The following is a 20,800-nucleotide window of genomic DNA, read 5'->3' on the forward strand; positions in this document are numbered from 1 at the left end:
TGAATTTGCACCATCCTCCCTCAAAGGGCACTTATTTTCTCCTTCACTTTTGTTTTGAGAAACAAGGAGTGGTCTTTCCACCTTGCATCCTTAACCCTAGGAGACCAGTTACATGTTTTCATAGAAGAAGCAAGTAATCTATCCTAAGACTTGATGATCATATGATGTTAATAAATTACTCTTTTAACTCTTTTACCTAGCTATTAGTAAGTAATCTATCCTCTATGCTTGATTAGACCAGTTGACAAGGTCAACATATACCCCTCCTAGGTATGATGAAAGGACTAATAAGTCCCAATTGAGGTCCCCTTTTCCTAGTGTGAAGAGAAAGTTGAAAAGGTTGGGCAGAGCTCTACTTCCTCTGGGTATAAACAAGGGGGTTGATGGGGTTGAGCTGAGCTCCCTTTTTCTTATGTACAACGAAAGTATCCTAGGGATGACAAGAGAGTGACAAGATCAAGTTAAACTCCCCCCGCGCCCTTAATGGTGAAATAATTCCTAGTTTAATTTGAATAGATTTCTTCTGTTATTGTCGTATTAAGACTCTAAATGTAGGTGAACCTAAATTTCCATGGGAGCTGGGCCTTGGGATAAGTTCTTAACTTAGACACTCGTTTACCTTAAGCAGAGGACTGTTGGTACATTTTCTTTTCTAAATGTTAATGTCCTATCTGCATTTTCATGTCGCATCTTCTATGTTTTACGGGTATTTAATCACTTTATTCAGAAATTTGCATGTCAGAGTTTTGTATGTTTTACAAATATTTACTCAATTTATTCAGAAAATTAGGTAATGGTGTAACCTTGAGCAATTAAAGTCTTCATGAAGTCCTTATTTTGACTGGCACTACCATGTCCAGTAGTTGCCTCGTATTAAAATTGCTGACGCTTCTAGTGTGTCATTAGCACTCCACTGTAAAGATCCATTGAACCATGCTATTTTGGTACATATTATATGTATGCAAGTTCTGAATACCTAAATAACTATATTCAGAACTATGTATATTTCCTTCTCGATAATGCATGATAATGGTATGTGTAAAGAGGCTTGCTGAAGTTACTTGGTGATCATAGTTGTATCCACTCTATAATCCCTGTCAAGATCTATAATTTGGTTCTTGACAAGGTTGGATGTGTTTGACGCACAAAAACACTTGATGATTGTACTTTTCGCAAAAATAAATAAAAAACATTATTTAGTCCAATAATTGGCATTGAAAGATTCAAATGCCATCACCAATACTTCAATCTATTTCTTGTCTTTGGTGACTATCACAGTTAGTGTGGCAAAGAAGTTAGTGGTGGCCCCAACAAAGGTTCTTTTGGGACGATTTAGAGAAGAGGAAGAGGTATCATCTAGTGGCTTGAGATGTTGCAGAACATCTAGTTTGGCGAAAGGGTTGAGCATGACATCGTTTATTGAATTTAATGTTGCATTGCGAGGCAAAAGGCCCTGGAGGTTCATGGTGGAGAATGAGAGCCTATGGAGGAAGGGTGCTTTGGCAGTTCCCTTCCATCTATGTCATTCCACAGCATAAGAACATTTCTAAGGTTCTCATCACTTCTTTTAACTACTACAAACAGCCAAAATAATCATCCACTAACCTGTAGTTGTTGCTGACTAAACAAACAGAGGAACCCAGTTTCAGCACAACACACCAATTCGATCAAGTCATGGTGGTTTTCTGGTGGATTACCCGACTCCACAAGAGAAACAGATACCTGCCACAACCAATGGTAACAGCAAGAATTATTGAAATCACAACAGTTAAAAAGAAAAAATAAAGGCCAGACAACTAGAACATTGTAAGTAACTAAAATACATTAAGGCATGTGTTAGTTCAGTTAGTTAGTCATTTCATGTTTTCACTTTCCCATAAAAAATCTTGAGACTTTTTTTTGTCTTTGTTATAGAAGAGAAATAAGAAATAAGTTTATGTTCAAAACTGGATTTTACCTTCCCTGAAAAAACATCAAAACTTATCACAAGAAACTTTAGATGGCCAGTCATTTGGGTATAAACAATACTTCTCTTGTTAAAATTTCAATCAAGCCACCTCTAACTATCATATATTAACAGTGACTGGTTATTTTTATTGTGTTTTAGATTTACCTTAGATTTTTCAAACTAAATTTTAAAAAATAAAGCCATTTGAATATAAGTAATACCCGCTTGCTAAAATATCAATAGTCACCTCTAACTATCATATACTGGTGATCATGTTTCTACTAAATTGGTCCTTCCACTGACAGAAAGTTTTGAAGTAATTTTTATTATTTCCATAACAAAAAATAAATAGAAAGGATTAAACTGATGTCTAAAAGAGGTCTCGGGAACTGAAACGTAACTGCCTCTAAAACTCAGTGAAGCCCATGTAAGTTGCCCAAAATATGTACCCGAATAAAGTTTGACTCTGCTTACTAGCAATTTACATTTTCTGCTTTCTGCTTCTAAAATAGTTCAAGTTTTAGCATAAAAAGACTGTTTCTCCTTTCCAATACTACTGCTAAATGCAGGAGTACTTTTTGTAAGACTAAACAAAATACTGCCAAAATAAATAAGGGACTTATTTTGCAGTACCCTCGCTTTGCAGATTATCTGAAGAAGGATTACCTTGACAATTCCAAAAACAAGACCTAGGATTGATTCACTCTAGTCTAGTTTCCGGTTTAACCCAGATTGTACATTAATACAGCCACTTATTAGTTTGCAAAAATACCACAGGTAAGTAAAATATAATTTAGAAAATAGAAAGAACACAGAGACACAGATAGGAAGAGAAGAAAACTAGTAGAAATTTTCCAGCAACTATTCGGGCATAAATTTTGATCTATAAATGACAGGTATCCCAATTGAAAGTCGCCCGAATAGAGTCTACAACTAACCACCACTTGTGTCATCACTCTTAATGGCAGTTGGTTGATAGAATAATGCCTGATTTGGCTTGAGAGGAATAGTCTTGAAGAGGAGTGGGTCGAGAGAAAGAAGAAAATATTAGGTTTAACCATAGCGAATGAGTACCTAATCCTACAAGGTGTAATCAGCTGATTTAGGAAAGTGGCATTAGCTACTGCAAGTATTAGTCCGATGTCAGGTCTTTATGGAAATGATAAAAATGTGGATGGAATACAGTGCTGCAAAACGGTTGGATTAGATTTGGTGTTGTAATGCCGAAGGAGAAGGTTGTAGAAACATTACCTGCATTAGTCGAAGAATCATTTCTGGAAGACAGCATCTCCGGCAAAGACCCTGCACAATATATTTTGCTGGACTTTCCAAAGACCCATCCATGGTTGAATAATATGCATCTAACCGGGATATCTCCATTGTAACACCTGCTTGGAATCGGGAAAGTTCACCTGGAATAGATTAATACTATTGAGTCAGTACAGCTGGAATAAATACTGATGATATAACTACTTGCTTTTTCTGACCTAAAGTTCTCTTAGGCTTGTCTAGTGATCTTTTGAGTTCCCTTAGCTCCTCCTTAATGAATTTCCTTAATATAAAGAAAATAGAACTTCACCACACACAATTATAGAAACCCAAATCTAAATATTGTTGCTTCACGTGTACCCCTTAGATAACCTTAATATCATACTATCACCATCCATATCACGAAAAATATATTTTCACCACAAAATAAAAAATAAAAATCTTTTAACAACAAAATGGTAGTAGTTCATAAATTTATGTGACAATTAAGAGTAGAGGAATCCTGAATATCTCTCTATCTCTGTGTACGTCTGTACTAACTACTCATTAAATTTACTTCATCATCGTTGTTATTCACAATTGTGACCAGCATCCAAGAAGTGTAGGTTTAAATTTCATTACCTTTGAAACCAGCAGCCATAATAGCACCAAGAACACCACCATCATCCTGCTCATTTGGCCCAAGTCCATCACCCTCTACTGCCAAGCAGCGAAGCACAACCTCAATACAGTAGTTGTCCTTTGATGAAACAGCAACATTTACCTGCACATTAAAAAATTCATTACGAAAGAGAATTACATGAGAAGAGCTTCCAATAGACCATGGCCTCCTTTAATACCACAAAGAACCTAATATCGAGTTGTTGCTAGACATAAACAAACTGTCTCTTCCTCATGCAGTCCCTCATTTAAGTCGTAATTTGACCTCAACATCCCACACTATCCTTTACTTGTCAATTCATGAGTAAAACAACTTAGGATTAAGCTGTAATGACTAGTAGAAATCAGAATTAAATGATCAACACAATTATTTGTTAAAGGCTTTTCTTTGCAAGCTCCGAAAGGGCATGTTATTAAGGGTGATTAAACACCAAACATGGAACTCCAGATGGGCAACTTTGTTGCTAATTGCTTTATCAACTTCATAAGATTTAGATCATCTATATCTTGGAGCTGCAAAAACTTGAAAAAGTTTATCTAAAAAGTAAATTAAAAGGAGAAAAACATACCATTAGCTCGCGTTTCAACACAACCTCCTCGCCCACTGAAGAGTAGAGAGCACTCATTAGTGCTGCACATATGGTGGCATCTGGGCACATACATTCCCCAGATGGTAGGCAGAGCATTGCAGTGGCATGCAATTCAAGGAAGAGAGGCCCTGTCGTTTCATATTGATGGTCTTCAAGGGAAGTTAACCATGGTCTGTCTTTCCCTATAAAAGATCAAACTGTTATATCTTGAAGAATTTTCAATCACTTCTCAGAAGAAACAACAGTACAGATAATATTCAAAGAAAAACCACTATCAGAATACATGCTTGTCATTCAAGCAGCCAAGTGCATGGATGCTGTTGACTCATGAAAGTAACTAGACTTACTTGACAGCAATAACAAGGATGATTCTAATGTCTCTCTGGCTGCTGCAACAGCTCTTTGTCTTTCCTCCACAGTGAGATCAGTAGGAGATACATCAGCATTCTCTATTTCAATTTTGAGCCAGTTACGATAGGTTGCATCACAGGAGTAATACTCACTCTGGTTGATGCAAGAACACATAATTATGGATCTATATGCATAGAAAAATTCAGGACAAGAACAGATTTTAAGGTTAGACATACCCAGTCTTCAAACTCTTTCAGATTCTCTGAAACATAATCTTCCACCATATCAGGACCTTCTGAAATTTGCTTCAAAGGTTCAGCAAGAAAGCTGAGTAATGTATGTGCACCTACAGGCATTGCCGGCACTCTCCACATAGAAACCAGAGCAAACTCCCGGAACAATATGTTGCTAGAAATGGAATGATTGTTACAATGATGCAGGACCATTTAGGAATATTTATATCTAGAAAGTAGGAACCCTATAAACAACTGGGTGCTATCCTATGCTTATTCAGACTAATCATAAATAAAAGGATAAAATAAAATAAGCCACATCTAGTTTCATACATCTTAAACTTAACACTCCTATTTCGAAAATCTACAATTATCCCCCACCATCTATCCTTCCATTTTATGAAAAGAAGGAATCAAATAAAAAACAAATATGTTTTATTTTTACTAAGTAAAGTACTTTTTCTAAATTAATATATTTTTCATGTAAAAGAACAATCTAATGTAGATTTCAAAGAAAAGAGAATTCAAAATAAACTAGGATCTTACACTTCCCATCAATTTCATATTTGTCAACGTACTAATACATTGGATTTTAACAAATCCAATTATGATTAAGTTTGAACGTTTATTTTTTTTTTTTTGAGATAAAGTTTGAACGTTTATATAATAACTAATCAAAAGTAATTTTAGATTGTAAAAATAATAAAAAATTATAAGACTTTAAATAGGAGAAGCAAAATGAGATCGTTTAGATAATTATGAGGGATATTTCAAGGTTCCTAAATAATATAACAAATTGAGAAGAATTCAACTGATTGTTGTACTAACTGATAAGGTTAATTTAAAAACTTTTATAACATAAGAGGAGTAGCTCTAGATTTTTAAAATAAATGGGGTGAGCTTTGGTGTACTGAAAACAGTCTTAAGTCCGTCTTCCCAACTATTTACTCCACTGCACAACGCAAAAATCTTCTGGTTAGTAAGCCTTTGATGTCTCGAGTCTTTGTAATGTTGCTGTCAACCACAACTTAAATGACTGGGAAATGAAAGAATTTGGACAGTTCATGCATCTGATGGCCAGGCTCCAAATTGTGAACAGACAGGACTCTCTAATTTGGAAACTGCAGAAAAATGGCAAATTCTCCATCCGGTCTTTTTTCAATTAGTCATTTAGCATTGGCTGGACAAACACTATATCAGCTGCATATTTCCCTTACCAAGCAATATGGAAAGCTAATGCTCCCCCTACGATTCATTCTTTGCTTGGGAAGCTGTTAAAGAGAAGATCCTGACATTGGATAATTTGATAAAAAGAGGGAAAATTTTGGTCAACAGATATTTCCTTTACAAAAATAATGCTGAGAGTTGCAATCATATTCTTCTTTGGTGTCCTTTTACTGCTAATTTGTGGCATATGGTCTATAGTCTGATTGGCCTTAATTGGGTTGTGGCCAGCTCCGTTTATAATGAGATTTTGGGCTGGAAGGGTTTAGTTTCTAACAATTATGCTACTCGGCTAATTCCTTTAACAATCTTTTGGGTTATTTGGAAAGAAATAAACAATAAAGCTTTTGAAGATATTGAAAATACTTTTATAAATATCAAAGATAGATGGATACACTGTTTTCGATTCATACTTTTGAGACAGTTTCTTATCTTTTGATGACATAGGAGCTGTTGTCGATATGCTCATTGATATGTAAATCTTTTGTAAATGGGCAGTACCCCCTTCATACCACTTTTTAATGCATTTCTAACTTTTATCTAAAAAAAAAAATACATTTGTCCTTAATTGGGCACCTTAAGAATCCTACAATCTTACAATTCCAAAATTATGATTGCACTTTTTCTCCCTTTTCTATGATTTGGTTATTTTTTCTTTTATCTACATTTTCCACTTTGTATTCCCGGTGTGCTAAGTCATCAGATTTTCAAAATCCATAGGAAATTTAGAAAAGGAAAAATAGGAAGAAAAGAGATGTGAAAAAAAGAAATACTTATTATCAGCACGAGAATGAGGCTACCATAAAATAATAGATAATTTTTTAAACAATACACCAGAACAAAATAAAAATATAAAGAAAAACTATGATTATCTTCATGAGTAATCAAGCAATATCAACATTATTCTGCATATATTAGACCACCATGAGCTTAAAATAAAGTCCAAGCAACTCGCTGCAAGGAGACTAGCAAGTCAGATCAACAATGTATGGAGGGATACAAACAGATCTCTGAGAGGTAAGAGAGTTTTCTTCAAAAAGAATTGGCTACCTAATTCTTTTAGGATCTTTTGCAGACAAGCAAAGGGCTTTTGGCTTAAAAAGGGTAACTAGAATGTGAATATTTTTCCATGGGCTGCAAACTCGAAGAAAATACTTTATTTTCCAGCAATAGAATTTACAGTAATGTTTTTGAGAGTTGAAGGCATATGGAGCTCGTTTTTAGCTTGTGACTCCCTTGGAAATCGGCCATGATGGATAGAACGACTCACTGACAACATGGAATTTTAGCATATTGGTGGAACTTGAGGCTTTGGTTAGAGAGGCCACTTTCAAGAACTAAGGATTACAATGGAGAAAAGGTACTGGGTCCAACAGCTTTCCTCCAACAAACTGGGAGATGATGTAATGAGATATTCTAAAGCCTTTTTGAGGATTCTAGTAAAACTGCATCAATGCTATTTTTAGGGTTAATAAGTGAAAAGGTTGAACCTCTCTACAGTCATTTCAGCGGTGTCAATAAGATTATTGTGAAAAGTACTGGTTAGAAGATTAACAAGGACTTCAGGGAAAGTAGTAGAGTAAGTCCAATATGCCTTCGTGGAAGTAGGAGAAAATCCCCATGCTGCAATTACTGCAGGGTCAAGCTTAGTTCAATTCATATTCTACTCTCCCATAATTTCAATCTTTAATCATTATATTTGTCTTTAATATGTAGACTTAATATATCATTTATATATTTAGTGTCAATCCCACCCCCACTTTGAATTATTTGGGGTGGGAACCGAATTCCCACAATATAAGGAAGAATTGAATTCAAGGTGGGTGTGAAAGGTTAGGTCAAACATAAAACGAAATGTAATTCTTGTTATCAAGAGTAGTGAGAAAATGAGGCGTAGGAATCAAGTGAGACTGAAATGGTGATTGAGCCAAACAGATATAAATGTTGTTGAGTTGAAGGTCATATTCAAAGAGACTAATATTCACAAGAAGTTCCCTGTAAAGACAAGGGTAGAGTATGATGTTGGGCCTTCGGGTTCTATATAATGGATATTCTTGTAATTTTAAATTTTCTCCTTCATCCACTAAATATAGGAAAAACCCTAGTTGTAGACTTAAATTCCTAAATAGTGACACCTCCTTAGGTGGCTCCATGAATGGAAACACATTAACCAACTACATCAAATTTATTGTGTTCTTTCTCTCATTTCACCTTAATCTGTGTTAAACTGTATTTTCACTATCATAGTGCAACAGGGGTTGTCCCCTATAATTGTAAGTTGAATCATGAGAAGTATTTTTTATTTTTTGAAAAGAAAAAGAACCATGAAAAGTATAATAATCACATATATTGATGATTCCATATTTATGTCATTTGAAGAATCAGTTTTGGGAGACAATGCAAAATGAATTCTAAGTGCATTTCTTCTGTGCCTTTCTACAGTCCACTTTATGGCGAATCTTTGAACCCTTCTTGTTGTTTTACAAGTTTGTAGAAATGTGAAGGAGGTGTAATGTCACATCTTTTTTTTGCCAATAAAGCTACTAATGTTTGTACACAATCGTATATCGTGTTATGCCTCTTTGATGCATTTTGAATGTTTTTTATGCTATAAACCTCCCAGTTAATTTGAGTAAAGCAAGTTGATTCCATTAGCAAAGGGAATTGATAGAGAGGTTCTTGCTGTTATGTCATAGCAGGCTCGAGTCTCTTCCAGTAACTTATTTGGCAACATTTTTCTTGCAGTTTAGCTGCATCATTTCTAAGAAAAAAATTTGAGGATAAAAGGATTCAGGGCCCGGTAACAAAGAGTTCTCTTAGCTCAATACTACTGTATACCTCTTCAAGTCAATATTCATGAGAAAAGAAAATACTACCTATTTTACAGCTAGAAAGAACATAAAGTACCTGTGTATCAATGCTCGCAAAAGAAGTTTGGCATTAACACTTCTAACATCTTTTATTGTGGATGGAGGTGTAAAACAAAGCCATTGGATGACCATAGCTTTTTGAAGGCTTTGCTGCCGATGCTGCTCCGAAACATCTGATGACTTATCATATTTTGAAACTTTGACTTCCCGAGATCTTGACAAAACCCTGTTAGCCCAAGAAATTACATGGTAACCTTGCACTGAAATTCACTTTACTTTAACAGTTACAGCAATACAACAAGTTTTACTTAATGCCTTAAAACAGACAAATACCTCTCAACAATTTCTTCGAAACTGCCTTTCGAATCATCCTCCGGAGAGAGTGGTAAGTACTCCATGGCAGAAAGGAAGATTTTGTATTTGACATGTACACTATTTTCAGGCCAAGAAGCAAACCCAACATCAATAAAAACCATCATGCCTTAAGTTATTAAGTAATCTCATAATATGAGCTCTAAACAATTCAGGAATTCAGTTTCCGCATTTTATGCCATAGCAGATATTCATTGCTTACTGCAACCCATGAACATAACTGAGTTCTAAAAGAAAATTATAAGAACAAAAAGGAGAAATAACTAAATTAGCCACTGTCAGACCTTCCGACACACGCAGTTGATTTTTCCTAGGGAAGAAAAAAGTAGAAACTTTAGAAAAAGAGAAAACATAAGGCACCAATGGTTGACTTTGTCACCTATCCGCAGAGAAAATATTGCCCATAATAAGCTATTGGAAAAGGAAGAAGTAAAGCATACTTGTGTTTGGCCTAGGGAATTTTTTTTTTATAGGGGGTTTTGTAATTCTGGTTTCCTTCTCATTACATTACATGACAGATGAAACACCTTGGTTGAAAGATTATTAAGTTCTTCAAAATTAAGAATCATACTTCACTTTATGATTAGGACATCGGTTAACTACAAAAAACTTCTTAGCACTCTCTTTCTAATTTCCACGTAGCCATGTGCTAGGTGAATATATTCTCTATGACAACTTTGACTCTTCTTTTTTCGATTTGACTCTTTTCTGATAACAATGAATTCATGTTTGATCTTAAACACGTAGCCCTTATTGCTATCTTCTAGCTCTTCGTCTAAAATATTTTTCTCGATTTCTATATGAATTAAAACCCAGATCGCATTGCACTCTATAGCACCTACGATGCTTCAGCCCATTGCATACCACAGTGGCTTTGAATAATCTACATAGTTGCTCCTACATTTCCCATTTCTGAGGGTTGTCAACTCTAGAAAAGATTGAAAACTATTTCATTTCAATTTAAGATTATCAGTGTAAATTACAAAAAGTTGATATAAAATTTGGTTCCAACTCAATTGTTTGGGAATATACAATAAAAGGGACCTGGTTGACCACAGTGATGAATGCCTACTGTTCTTGCTTGCATTCTATTGTTTTAGAGTAAATAAAATATTCAAGCTATTGAAGAAACTGAATATAAGCAAAGAGATCTGAGAAGCTAAATCATGTAACCAGGCACATTCGAAGAAAAATTATAACTTAATGATGTATATGCTATCCAACAAGATCAGTTGCCATAAAGAAGGCAAGGAAAAATTATCCTCGTACTCCTTCAGATGCAAGACAAAACAAAAAAATAAAAAACAAGAAACAAAAAACAAATGCCAAAGCCATAGCTCAGTTATTTAGGATTGCCAAATTAAACTGAAGCAAGCTGGTTGGCTAATTGGCATAAGTGTATATCACAAGTTTCCACTAACAAAATTAGCATCTAAATTTGTGGAATAATAGATGTGATGATTTCATAGAATAATACAGCCCTATTTATATATGTTGGAGATTATATATGTGTAGTTTATTCTTTTTACAAATTTTACACAATACCACTTTTCAACAAATTTCTTTCACATTAAGAGTAGAAGTTAATAGTGAAATATGATTTAGGATGTAGATTAGCTCCAATCAAGATACGATCACTTCTCTACATATGCAATAAGACTTTTTAAAAAGAAATGTACCTGCTATGAAGCCTTAACTCCATCATGTGAACAAAGAGGTCAATGCAACGGTGACGTGCAAGCTGAGAAGCGTACATTCCCACCAACTCCTCATGTTGGTTTGAAAACAGAAACATTGCGTACCTGAAAGTGAGAGTGCTAAATATAAGAATTGAGAAAGTAGCCAAATGGACTCCATAATAAATTGAAATCAACCTCAGTTCAAACAAAGAATACAAACTTAAGTAAACTCTCCAGCAAGGCAACTCACTGATGTAAAATTGGCTGTCTCAAATTTCTTTTCCAACATGAAAATAGCTTGACATATTTTAGATATTATCAATGTGGGACTATAACTGACTGACAGTACAACTGATGAGATTCACCACGTATGCACACTCAGGTACAATTTTCTTTTTTGAAATAAAAATATAGTATGTATTGATGTAAAGGTGCCAAGGGGGCACTACCCATGTACATACTCAGGTACAACATAACCATATTGTCAAGTGATATAAAACATCACTCAATTAGGCAGCAGTAGATCGGATACCACGATGTCAGTAAGAAATGGACAAAGCAAGAAGATTGCTTGTTATTTCTGCAGCAACGCTAGAGCCTATTATAAGTCTTTTATATCAAGAAAATAGGAAATGGTCTTATATAATAAGTGCTATAAGTTAGACCAAATAACTAGGCATAAATCAAGATATATAATACAAAATAATTGTTCCTAGAATTACACATAAAAGAACACTGGTCAAGATATGTAGAACTATTCCTAAAATCACTAGACAACAATAACAAATAATTAAAAGATATTTTTGCTGAAAAGTCATCTGACAGGATGTCTATAGTAGGTCATCCTAAAATGCCTTCTAAAAGTTGGGGTAGTCAAAGTGGGCAAATGAACAATAAAGTAACATTAGCTACATAGTCCATTATTGTGATCCTTCAACAAAAGAAATAATTAACGAACTAGTGCATAAGTACAAAGAATAAACTAGTCAATAATAACAAAGAAATAAAGATATTTCTGCTCAAAAGTCATCTGACACTTGGATGTCTACAGCAGGTCATTCCAAAATGCCTTCTACAAGTTGGAGAAGGTCAAAGTGGGCAAATGAAAAATAAAGTAACATTAGCTACAAGGTTGATTATTGTGAATTCTCAATGAAAATATATGAGAAAGACTTAGTGCATATTTACACTTAGGTTCCATTATAAGTGCAGATTTTATATGAGATCGTTATTTTGCAACATTTAATGTGCTCAAAACCATAATCTTCAGAAAAATGGTTTTCTTTTCTTACTACCAGAAAAGAGAATTTTCGCAAAGGGAGAAAAAGATACCTCAATAACTTTTTTATAATAATTATTAATATAGCCATGTCCTATGTTCTGCTTATCCATGGGAATCCTACAGTTCTACTGAATTTTGTGCCAAGAAAGAAAATACCAGCAAACAATTAACTATGCATGAGGATAAGTCTTAAATTTTGTTTTTTCAACAGACTATAAACCCCAACCAAAAAGTATACAATTACCTCATCCAAGAAGTATATGATGGTATACAAGTTTCAGAATAAGGATCTTACATGTTTATAATGAGATCACCAATGGTCATAAGTCTTTCTTTGAAAGAATCTTTCATCTCATCACCAAGCAAGTATCTAAGAACAAGTACTACGTGAGCTCCAAACCGGATCATCTGAGGATCACCATGAGGCCTGCCAGGAACAATGATGCACATACGTCAACAAAATAACCAGTTAATGCTGTGACATTTTTCTTTTTAATATATTAGTTACTTATCTGAATTGTCAGATTGACTACAGATTCTTTCTGGTTTAGGGGATCATGAGACCTAAGATCAGTCAAAGAAGGTATCTACCAGAAGGCTTGGCTTTATGGTTGTCCCTTAAACCCTCAGCGTTGGTTGAGAAATTGAGCTTTCCCATGGAATTTTAGAGCAATTCTCACTAGTGTATCGTGGCTCCTTAGAATATGTCCCCAGATTCCCTATCAGTTAAGTGGCTTAGATTACTTCACTTTTCTGTTCTAATTTTTACAATTCTAACAAGGATTATCCTTGGGTCTATCATCCATGAATTTTCTAGAAATCATGGTTGAGCCGTCTACTTCTTGGGAATTGAGGATAACGGTCCTGCAGCTCTCCACAGCACAGAGTATCACAAAAGTCTCATTCAGAGAGGTAAAATCTTTGCTTCTCCGGCACTTTGCAGCAGATATGATCAAATTCTGCATCAAGACATACACGATATATTTGAAGATCCTTTTTTCTTTTAACAAAACTATTGAGTGCTGCAGCATTGTCACCGTATTTCTCCTTAACATTTTGGTCTATATTCCAAGCCACAACTGTTTCCTAGGACTATAGAATTCCATGAGTGGGAGTGTCCTTCCTTACCAGATGATGTTTTAATCTTCATTTTGCAGATTAGAGCAATATAATGCACCTTAGAATACTTCTGGCAAACGGCTTTCCAGATCTCTCAAGTGATTGTGGGAAACATGCAACTCCGATTAATATCAGCTTGCATTGAATTAAAAACTAAAATATATGATCACTTAATCTTCCTCTTCCCAGTCAACAAACTTCTTAGAGTACTTCTAGAAAATAGCTTCTGATCTATCAAGCAGTTGTAAGAAACATACAGTTCCTACCATTTCAGGTAGCTCTTATTCCAAAGCCAAAACGCAATCATCAAATCTTCGTCCTCTCGTGCATTAAACTTTGGATCTTTTGTTTCGCACCGATTTCGAGTTAGATGACTCAATTTTTCACTTCTTTTCATAAGCGTTCACACAATCTGTGACGATTCAAAATAGTTTTTTTATTCAATCAATATAATAGGTTAATGTTCTGGAGTTCTCTAGTTGACTAATTAGATAAGGATCTAACAGTTGAAGCACAGAAATCCGATGAATTTATAGAGATTTCCGACATTTCTTCAAAAAGAAAAAAGAATGTTGAAGGCTTTTGGCCCTGAAGGCTAATAGTTAGCAATGGAGGCTTATGAATTTTTCTAATTCTAATACACTTATTAGACTTTATATTTAAAAAAAGAATATTCTAATTCAGCAACGAATACTAGAGAAAAATATAAGGCTCAGCAATGAAGACCGTCAAAAAATTCCAAACTGCTGCCACTCCTACAGAATATCCTCAAGGCATAATGTCCCTATTTCCCATTTTCTTTGTCAAAACTAATAGCAACATAACTTGAAATTTCTATTTCTTCAGAATCTGAATGATCAAGAGAGCAACGACCTATTAACACTGCTAAGTTTGCTAAAACCCTTTTATTACACCCAGCAGTCTGATAGCAGGATATGGACTTGTGACCCCTTGAAAGCATACACTTGTAAATCTTTCTTTGACTGCATAACCTAAAACCCCAATAGCTATCATAGTCCTTTTGCCAAGATATATGAAAAGGTGCTTGTGAGGACAGCAATTAAACAAGTTAAACACCAACACCTTGCTACAAATTTGTAGGCCTAATCAAGCTCTTCCACCGGACATCTGTGTTGTGTGTCATAGTAAAGGGGAGACCCATAGCCACTTGTTCCTTAAATATCATGTAGCTTGGAAATTGTGACACGGTTGTTTGATACGTTTATTCTAAACTGGTCTACACCTCCTCTGGATTGTTTTATGAATTCTAATCATTATGGCAAAGGGGTGAGAAAAATAACTAAACCTCTTTGACGTGATGCTTTGTTTGCAGACTTATGGACAATATGACTATTAAAGAATCAAAGATTATCCAAAAACCAAAACTTCCCGATTCAATTTATGTGGAAGAAAATTGTTGGGGGTTCGAGTCATTTACAGGACTCAGCTTTGTTTATTAATTAAAAATAAAAAATATAGTAGGTCTAAGAGTTGCCTGCCATCATTTACATTTCAACGAACTCCTTCTCCCAAAGCTTTTGAAGACAGGTGACAATCTGGATGCGTACTGCCTTGAGAATGAAAATTTGGTTTCTAAAAACCAAAAGAACAACACAAATATCTACTAGAACAATTAAGGAACGGAATTGTTCTTCTGGTTTTCAATGGAAAAAGACATAGTATACGATAATTTATACGATGGCCCAGCATAAAGTTATTAAGATCTGTGACTCTTTTATCGAAGTTCGAGGTGGGAGAAGAAGTGACAAGTTCTTGTGTTGAGACATCTTAATGACGGGGAAATTGGTGAATATGAAGAATTGTTGAGCATTCTCTCCCTTGTGACTCTGGATGGGATCATTGACAATTCAGATTGGCGTCTTACAACGAATTGGTCATTCACAGTCAAGTTCTTCTATAAGCAGTTGTTTAAACATGAAGATCATGGCTTCATATTCCCTTTCAGACAGACTTGGAAGGCTAGAGTCCCACCACGTGTTTTGTTTATTGCCTGGGAGGCTAGTAGCAAGGGTATTATGACTATTAACAAACTGTGGAGACAGGGTAAGATATTACTCAATACTCGTTACCTCTGTATGAGAGCAAAGGAGATTTGTAACTATGTACTGCTTAGGTGTCATGTGGTTTATAAGCTCTGACTATTGTTTTACAAGCTGTTAGGAATGAACTGCGAGATGGCAGGTTCGGTGAAAGTTTGGGTGTGGAAGGGCGTTAGAGGTCGGAGGAAACAAATGGACTTAATATGCCTTACCATATTTGGGTGGTGTGGAAAGAGAGGAATGAAAGGAGTTTGACAGGGTTGATGATGTGGATGCATTTGATTTACTTACAAATAAATGGTTTCAGACTCTTGCTTTTTTGTTACATGGTCATCCTCCTTATTCAACAGAAAAAAAAAAATTATAGATAAAAAGTGTAAGGTATATATTTTAACAAGGTACCCAAAAAAAGGAAGTACCACCTATATACAAAGATTTACAATGTGGTTAGTGTATCAATAACATTTCTAAAATTCTCATCACAAATAATGTCATGACCTAACAAACTAGTCCCAAAATAGTGTATCCACTTATCTCTTAATTTATACAAGTCTAATGTTTTACCCTCAAAAGCTATAGCATTCTTCTCTTTCCAAAGAACCCAAAAAATGGTCAAAGGAATCAGATTAGCAACTTTCCTTTTGACACCTAAACTTTCCCAAGCCCATAATTCCTCACAAACAGTCCCAGATATAACCCAATCAATTCCCAATAAACCATAGATCATATTCCACAAACCGTATGTCATAGGACACCATAGGAGTAAGTGATTACAAGATTCTTCCGCACTCAAACAGAGGTAGCAACAGTTTACTATGATCTGACCCCTTATTCTAAGTTTATCAATAGTTAGTATACTTTTTCTGCAAGCTTCCCAAGGAAAAAAAGCAGTTCTTGGAGTCACCCTTGCTTTCAAATCTGTTTAGCTGGAAAATTATGTAAACCACCTCAGTCTCACCAACCAGCTGTCAATAATAGGAACCCACGGAGAACTCACCTCTCTTCTCTAGCTCCCACACCACCTTATCCGCAAAAAGCTTTATTCATAGGTGAAACCCTCTTGGTGCCGATATCAATATACTTTTTATATTTTATTATTTAGAAAAAAAATTATGTGGAAAAAGTTGGGAAGTCCAGATTTATGTCAGCTACCAGGACTACGTGTCTCTTGATGATCAAATAGATCTCTCAAATGAAAACAAGCACTCCAAGATTACCTGAAGACATTTTCATCTTCTTCTGAAGGTGCTATCCATGACCATATCATGTCAAGCATCTGAGGTATATTTCCTGACATAAGATTCATCTGCGAAACAATGAATTAGCAATCAACCGAAAAGTTCTGATGAAATAATCAATCAAAAAGTTCTGATGAAATCGACAAACACAGGAACAATCAAGAAGGATAGTAAAATGTTGCGTAGGCTACCACCATATATTCAAACTAAAGAAGAAACACAATTGACAATCGAAAACTGTTGAAAGTTAGACTTCCTTTAATATATAAAAATGTTTTCTAGTATCTATTTCTAAATTATTATTTGTTGGTACATAAAAACACAAACACAAATGTTAGCATGTGTATGCATGGAACTAAGCAGAATGAAAATTAATTTTCTCGAAAACATTAAAAGTGACCTTGGATATTTTCGAACCTGACCCATACTTTTACATTTATTTTCAAACTACTGTTTTCATTTTAAACTAAACAATGTTTCCACATACCAAATGAAGTCCTAATTTTACTACAAGTATATCAAGTTCTAAATGCTTCTTACTAAAAAAATCAAAATAATGAATTTCCACAAAAACTGATTGTAAAAAGTAAATAGTTGTATTTGATAAAAACTTATAAAACTACAAATGTTTATTACAATTATATTATGACTTAAACTATTATATATATATATATATATATTATTGATGTTAAGAGAATGACACACAAGTAATTAAGTCAATTAGTAAGATAAAAAATAAAAATCTAAAAATTAGGAATGAAATCTTTAGTTTATACCTTTTTAAAGTAATTTTTGTAAAAAAAATAAAAAATATCAAATGTATATAAGCATGGTACCAAGAACAGGAGTACCGCCCATGTACATAAATTTATAATAAGGTTAGTGAGTCAATGACAATCCCAAAATCCATATTTTCAATAATATCATGCTCTAACAATATAGAACTTATATAATGCAACCACTTATCTTTTAACCTAGTCATGCTACTAACCTCATTCTCAAACACTCTTCTATTCCTTTCTTTCCATAAAACCCAAAAAACAGTTGATGAGATCATATTAGCTAACTTATTTTTTACAATTAAACCATCCCAAGCCCATATCTCACCTCCCACCGAACCTGCAATAACCCAATTAATACCCAACAACCCACAAATAAACGACCACAAACCATAAACCATAGGGCACCACAATAATAAGTGGTTACAAGTTTCCTCCGCCTCCAAACAGCAATAACACCCATTCACCAGAATGCAGCCCTTGTTTCTAAGCTTATCAGTAATTAAAATTTTCTCCCAGCAAGCCTCCCAAGCAAAGAAAGACACACAAGGGGGAACCAAGGTCTTCCAAATTTGTTTGGCCAAAAAGACCAACCTGCACACGTTTCTCCCCTTGCACAAGAACTGATACTAGGAGGAAACAGAAAAGAAACCATTTTTTTCCAGATCCCACGCCAGTTGATCATCCACACAAGAAAGTTTATGTTCTGCCAAAAGCTGCAACATACCTTCATATTCCCCCAACTCCCAATCATTTAGATTTCTGTTAACACTTATGGACCAAACCACATTCTCATTCGACCGCTGGTAAGCCTCAATAACAGCCATATTCTTGTTTTCTGAAATATTGAAAATGCATGGAAACCTGCCCTTGAGGCTACCACTGCCCACTCAATTATCTTCCCAGAAATTAATTTTATTCCCCATGCCCAGCTTCCATTTAGTGCAAAGCATAAAACAGGATCTGTGCATAAGAATCTTCCTCCACAACCCTCTCCCATGGGGGATAGAAATCCGACCAGAAACACTGGAGTTCATAAATTTCCCCACCGAGCCTCAACAACCCTCCTCCACAAACTACTAGCCTCCCTCGAGTATCTCCATAACCATTTGTCTTGTAAAGCTTCATTCATTTTCACCAAAGATCTAAAGCCAAGCTCCCCACAAAAAATAGATTCATTTAAGGCATCCCAATTCACAAGATGGAATTTACGGTTATCACCAACATCACCCCACAAAAATCTGCATTGGATAGTTTCCAGTTTTTTTGCCACCTTCACCGGAATGGTAAGAGTAGACAAATAATATACGGGAGGTTCGCAAGCGTACTTTTAATTAAGGTATATCTACCCCCGTTAGAAATAAAATTTCTCTTCCAACCCGCAAGCTTTTTCTCAAATAAATCAATAATTGGTTCCCATGTAAATTGATCCTTGTATTTGGCTCCCAAAGGAATCCCGAGATATTTGAGAGGGAATTTTACCTCCTTGCACCCTAAAATTGTAGCAAAAGAGCCAGCCTCACTGCTGCAACCGATTCTTGCTAATTCAGACTTGAAAAGATTTATTTTAAGACCCGACACAGCTTGAAACTATAATAAAACACATCTCAGATGCAATAAATTTTTCAAATCTGGTTGACAAAAAATAAGCCTTTTTAAAGTAACTTTTAGGAACCTAAAAAGTACATTGTTTTTTTATACTAAAGACAGAGATTGGAGCAAAGTGTTTAAAGTACTTATATCAACACGTCGACAAACAAAAACTACCATGTACCATTAACAACAACCATAAATGTTTCATATAAAAGAAAAAAAAAACAACTGCAAACCATGGCAACAATTTGTCACCAATTTCAGCAAATAAATCTCAAAAATTTCTATCTCTTAGATAAGGAAAAGCAGTGAAACAAGCTCAAGTGCCTCGTAACATTTGTGGTCTAACTATTTGTCACTCCTTCAAGGTAGTTAGGCATGCGGACCTTAAAAATCTTAGACCCATCACCTTGTTTCCACTATCTACAAGTTGAAGTGTTAGCTAAAAGATGAAGTGCTGTTGTGAGTTTTATGGTGGGACAGGCTCAACACGTTTTTGTTGGTGGCAGATAGATTCTTGATGCATTTTTAGTGTCAAATATAATGGTAAACACCATAATGAGAAATGAGGATAATGTGCTCCTGTATAAATTTGGTATTGAGAACGCCTATGGACATGTCTCTTGGTTTTTCCTGTTGTATCTGCTCGCGAGGATGGACTTTCAGTCAAAAGTGAGAGGCTGAGTGAGAACTTGTATTTCTACTGCATGTTTCATAATTATTGTCACCAAGGATCCTTCAGAATTTTTTCATGTTCTATGTTAATAAGCTCCTCCCATAGGTGGAGAAAATAAATTAAAAACTTTTATTAAGTTCAAAGAAAACAAAAGGGTCCTAAAGCAATCTGGTATTTCAGAAGTTAATTGGAAGCAGAAGGCCAGTAATGAAGGTCTAAGTCCTATAGGGTAGTATATTGAAATTCCTGACTGAGAGAAAACCTCGATTTGCCGCTGTTGTTGCTTGCATCCTCGAGTAACAGCTTCATGAACCATTTCACTAAATGAAGCAAAGGAACACAATAAGGTGACATACTGAACAATAAATCAGTAAAAGGAATAATGTTAATGTCAATGGATAGCATATATACCCGGAGTGCAGTTTCTGCAGAAGAGCAGAAAGATCTCGTGGTTGCTGGTTCAGAACTTGCAGCGGCCAATTTTCTGACCCACCTGCTGAATGAGAAGCAACATCAATTCCTCCAGGACTTCCATCAGCATCATCTGCATTTCTTTTAAGCTGTTCAATCAATCCTGGATCTGCACGGGATAGTTCCATATCAACCTGAATATCAAGCCACGATTTGGCCATTGCCCAGCATGCTGACTACAAGCAAACCATCATCACATTTCCAAGTCATGTCCAGATTTCAGTCACAAGAAAACAACTAGAATAGATAAATTTATATGGTTAAAGTACAAATTCTTATGCAGAAATCTCAAGACTTTATAGAACCAAGCAGTTGACAGACAGATAAAATACTCCCAACATCTCGATGTGTAGTACAAAGTTCTTATATTCAATGACAGCTTTTGG

At 35.1% G+C, this 20,800-nt stretch overlaps 1 protein-coding gene across 7 annotated transcripts in view; it reads right to left on the reverse strand.

Moving 5' to 3' along the window:
• LOC110807519 (nuclear pore complex protein) overlaps positions 1-20,800 on the reverse strand; it is a 38,327-nt gene that overhangs the window by 2,295 nt on the left and 15,232 nt on the right. For all 7 annotated transcript variants that reach the window (XM_088209065.1, XM_088209064.1, XM_088209063.1 and 4 more), the window contains exons 11-23: positions 20,355-20,590; positions 20,206-20,263; positions 16,875-16,963; positions 12,774-12,905; positions 11,197-11,319; positions 9,479-9,577; positions 9,183-9,371; positions 5,055-5,226; positions 4,815-4,971; positions 4,447-4,649; positions 3,839-3,980; positions 3,200-3,360; positions 1,606-1,722 (exon numbers count right to left, since the gene is read on the reverse strand). In XM_088209065.1, coding sequence (XP_088065191.1) covers positions 1,606-1,722; positions 3,200-3,360; positions 3,839-3,980; positions 4,447-4,649; positions 4,815-4,971; positions 5,055-5,226; positions 9,183-9,371; positions 9,479-9,577; positions 11,197-11,319; positions 12,774-12,905; positions 16,875-16,963; positions 20,206-20,263; positions 20,355-20,590 — 1,878 coding nt within the window. The remainder of the gene's footprint in view (positions 1-1,605; positions 1,723-3,199; positions 3,361-3,838; positions 3,981-4,446; positions 4,650-4,814; positions 4,972-5,054; positions 5,227-9,182; positions 9,372-9,478; positions 9,578-11,196; positions 11,320-12,773; positions 12,906-16,874; positions 16,964-20,205; positions 20,264-20,354; positions 20,591-20,800) is intronic.

The sequence above is a fragment of the Carica papaya genome, chromosome 8, assembly GCF_054855325.1.
Source record: "Carica papaya isolate Zhongbai chromosome 8, ASM5485532v1, whole genome shotgun sequence".
Taxonomy (NCBI): Eukaryota; Viridiplantae; Streptophyta; class Magnoliopsida; order Brassicales; family Caricaceae; genus Carica; species Carica papaya.